Source organism: Anneissia japonica, unplaced genomic scaffold (assembly GCF_011630105.1).
Source record: "Anneissia japonica isolate Jap-2015-1 unplaced genomic scaffold, ASM1163010v1 scaffold6563_len6201_cov102, whole genome shotgun sequence".
In the NCBI taxonomy this organism is placed as follows: domain Eukaryota; kingdom Metazoa; phylum Echinodermata; class Crinoidea; order Comatulida; family Comatulidae; genus Anneissia; species Anneissia japonica.
The window spans coordinates 2,235-6,200 of NW_022700240.1; the positions used below are offsets into that span (position 1 = coordinate 2,235).

A 3,966-nucleotide genomic window follows, 5' to 3' on the forward strand; every position below is an offset into this window, starting at 1 on the left:
AGCATATCCGCCGAATGGGACACATATCAAGAGATTTCGCTTAAAACATGCACCTTATTATTTTTGGAAAATGATTTAAAAATGGCTATTGGACAACTTGTCTTGTTGAACCCTCTGAACTATGGTGTTATAAGGTCATTAGCAGAGCCTATTTGTTCACATATTGATTAAACAAAATTTTAAATTCCATATCATTCTAAAAATCCCAAGATTTATTGAAAATTTAACAAAAAATTCCAAGATTCCAAGGGGTAATTAAAAACACCAAGATCTTAGGATATATCCCAAGCGGTAGTCACAGTACATACCACGGTGTTTATAAGACACGATTACTGTACTTTTACATCGATTATTCCATTTATTTATACAGGGAAGTAATCTCTGTTACTGATACTTAGGCTAATTATATTACTGTACATCAAATTAAAAAAAAAAAACAACTTACATTTAAACTAGTCTGTATTTTGATGTTCATTCGAAATAAAATAATTTAGTAACATTTCTGAATTGATATTTATATGTATTAATTATAATATATTATATGAAATATTACATCTTGTAAAATGGCCAACTCCGATCGGAGAGGCTAATAAAATCATCCGACACGTTGAAAGTCGCCTTTCCATCCATTAATTGGTGCCTGGGAGGAAGTTTTGGAGTTCAAGTTCAAGAAAACCCACGAATTACGAAAATGGTTAACTTGGGAGATGTTTTTCCAGACTTCGAAGCTGAAACAACTATCGGCAAAATCAAGTTTCATTCTTGGCTAGGAGACTCGTAAGTATTGCACAATGTTAGTTGTAGTTTATTGAACAGATACTAGGCCCTAGGCCTAGCCTACTACCACTCCTCCTAAACATACATTCAGAAGTACAGTACTACTAAGCCTACTTTAGCTTAGTGTGGCATAGGCTAGGTCCTAGGCCTATACATAAAAACTGAAATTGGTTCTGAACTAGGCCTAGCAGGCCCGTAGCCAGGTTCTTCCAAGGCGGGGGGGGGGTCTGGGCGTGAGGTCCACCGTCGAAGCCCCGGTGGGGTCGGCGAAACCCCCAAAGCAAAGGGATTTGTGCTTTATGGGTCTAAATAATGCTATAAAAGCATATGTTTGAAAAGGTCTTTGTCTGGGTGGGTCTGCAGTGCATTAGTTGGGTTGGAGGACTTATTTGGGAAATTTGAAGAGGGGGGTTTGCTAGAAAAGAAGAAAAGAGTGGGGTTTGCAAGAAAAGGGGGCTCTCCCAAACCATAAAAACCCCCCTGGGCCTGCCTAGTAGCACTACTACTAGCTAGGAATGTGATGAACGGTGTGCTTAGTTTAGCATGCGTAGTTATTATATTAATACCAAAGCACTGTAATTTTATTTATCTCCGTCTTTGGAAATTTTTCAGATTAACACCCAAATGAAAATCTGGCCGAATGAGAGGTAAATCCCACTAGTTCTGGAATGTGGGTTTTAACATATTTTTTTTTTTTTTTTTTTTTTTTTTACCTTCCAAAAAGAATTTCAAAAAAGTAAAAAATAAACAAAAATAAAAAAAAAATTTTTTTAAAATTTATATTAAAGAAAAAAATTAAAGGTAGGATGTAGTTGGTCTTGGAGAAAAATGGAAAACTGGTATAATAAGAATTTTTAATTGTCAAGCTTATGCTTTGATTTGCTAATTATTAATTAACTGACACAAAATTGCGTCAAGATTTATACTGCACTCAAATCTTCAAATTATTGTGTGGGATTATACCTGAGTGCCTCATTTTGCATGAAAATGAGGCCAAATATATTAGGCATATACCCACGTCAGTACGGTAATTGCTTTTTAGAATATAATATGTCGATTTTGCAATTGTCTGATTTTTGATAATATTTTTATATTTAAATTTAAAAAATAATGATCTAGTATTTTTATCGCTATTTTTATAATTAATTTTTAATGGTTAAAATTTAACATTAGTTATTTTGTATCTTTTTACTTGTTTCTGGCTTATGAGGTTCAATTGTTATTGAGATAATACTTTATAATTTTTTGAATTTTATAATATGTTGATTTTTGCAAAATTCTGTGATTTTTTTTATTTATTTTGTATATTTGAATTTTTATATCCAATCCAATCCAATCAGGTCATATAAAGTACTGCCCCCACATACTTAGGCACCTCACATACTTAGGCACCTCACAACCCACAAGCAGTTAGGATCATTGCCTAACCCAAGCACAAAACAATTCAAAAGAAACAGTGGCAAAGTTCAGAATCGTAAATAAATAATGCAACAATAAATGAAACAAAAAGATATTGTGTGTGTGTGTGCTGTCTCTTATAGTATATAGTAATAATCTTGTATTTTTGTAGCTATTTTTTGAATTGATGTTTAATGTTTAGGAAGAGGGGCACACCATTTCTCTGATGGTAGTTTTTGTACAACTTTTGCCCCTCCCCAGCATCCCTCGCCGCCCTCCTTCTTTGTCTTTTTATTTGTGTGTGTCGTACTGTTAGCCAGAAGAAATAAAATAACAAAGAAGTTAAAATGTGATGTTCAGTGCAAATTTGTCTTCTGAATTCACATATTGACTTGGCTCGGGGACATAAACTTAGCCACCATAATTCAACACAAGTTGTTTATTTTGAATTTAAGAGAAACAAGTTTAGGTTTACATTGAATATAATTAATGTAAACTATGATATGACAAACACATGCTCGAATGTTAATTAACTAATTAACATTAATTAGGTTAATTTGTGAGAAGATGCCAACATTGCAATGTTATTCATTTAGTATAATATGTACTCTAAACTGTAGCATTATTGTAAAATTTTTAGCTGGGTAACTAGCTCATCCAGGCTACTCATTTATTTTTGGCAAACGAGTCACAGGCTGGAAGAAATCCTTTCTGGGAGATCTGGTTAAGTGAGCTTTCTTAACAAATTTAATCTACTTTTCTGTGCATGGGGGTACCCCTTGGCAATGACTTCCGTGAGACAGTTCAGGGGCTGATCCAGAGATGTCCAAAAGGGGTGGCCGAAATTTGGGCCGATCGAGACAACAATGTCCCAGAGGGTCCGGGGCCATGCCCCCGCGAAATTTTTGTGTTCTAGACGCCCGAAAATGGCATTTGAGGCATTGTGGCCTATCATTTTTTTCCCTTTTTTTTTACCTCCCAAAAGGGGCGGGGGCGGGGGCCGGGCCACCCCCTAAATCCGCCCCTGCAGTTAATAATAAATTAGTAAAAAAAACATGCAAATTATTATGAATTTGTGGGAGATGGATTTCTTTCTGGGAGATTCTGGCTTACGGGAGTGCGGGAGGCCGTCCCAATTTCCAGCAGACTTCCGGGAGACTTTGGACTCTTGAATAAATGAATAAAAACAATCCTGAAAAATTTACGGTACTGTAACCTTTATGGCACTTTTTACATTTGTTCCAGATGGGGTATCCTGTTTTCCCATCCAGCTGACTACACGCCAGTATGTACCACTGAGCTTGGAATGGCGGCCAAGCAGGCACCAGAGTTCAAAAAGCGTGGCGTCAAGATGATTGCTTTGTCATGTGACTCTGTAACTGACCACAATGGTTGGATTGAGGTATGTCTGCAGGTTATTGTAAATTAATATATAGTTCTCCCTCTCATCTAAGACCACGTTCAACATATGTAACGGACCACCTAAAAGCCTGTAATTATAAAATGGAAGCCTTCCTAATTTTAGATTGAGACGACCTTTTTTTGCATATCGAAGTTACAAAATGATTTCTAATACAATCCACATTCAATGTAAATTTAATTAAGTTTCATTCCATTACCAATATTTAGACCTATGTTTGAATTTTTTTTCATTTTCATCTAGCTGCAAGTAGCTTGTTAATTATTACAGTATGGCCGATGTTTTATAAATCAAGTCTCTTTGTGAGGCTTGGTGAGTGGAGTTTTCAGTCATAAGAAAAATTCTGTTATTACAGGAATTGAACATGTTGA

The 3,966-nt window shown here is 35.5% G+C and overlaps 1 protein-coding gene across 1 annotated transcript; it reads left to right on the forward strand.

Moving 5' to 3' along the window:
• Positions 1-610: 610 nt before the first annotated feature.
• On the forward strand, positions 611-3,619 carry LOC117103303 (peroxiredoxin-6-like). Its single transcript, XM_033243848.1, has 2 exons — positions 611-777; positions 3,421-3,619. Exons 1-2 carry the CDS (start codon positions 692-694, stop codon positions 3,602-3,604), a joined length of 270 nt encoding a protein of 89 aa, XP_033099739.1. The 5' UTR covers positions 611-691; the 3' UTR covers positions 3,605-3,619.
• The last annotated feature ends 347 nt before the right edge of the window (positions 3,620-3,966 follow it).

What these genes read in the sequence shown, in the direction of transcription:
- LOC117103303 (XM_033243848.1), top strand. Translation starts at nt 692, where the DNA reads ATGGTTAACTTGGGAGATGTTTTTCCAGACTTCGAAGCTGAAACAACT. An exon ending in CATTCTTGGCTAGGAGACTC is followed by an intron (nt 778 to 3,420) that starts GTAAGTATTGCA and finishes CATTTGTTCCAG; the next exon opens with ATGGGGTATCCTGTTTTCCC.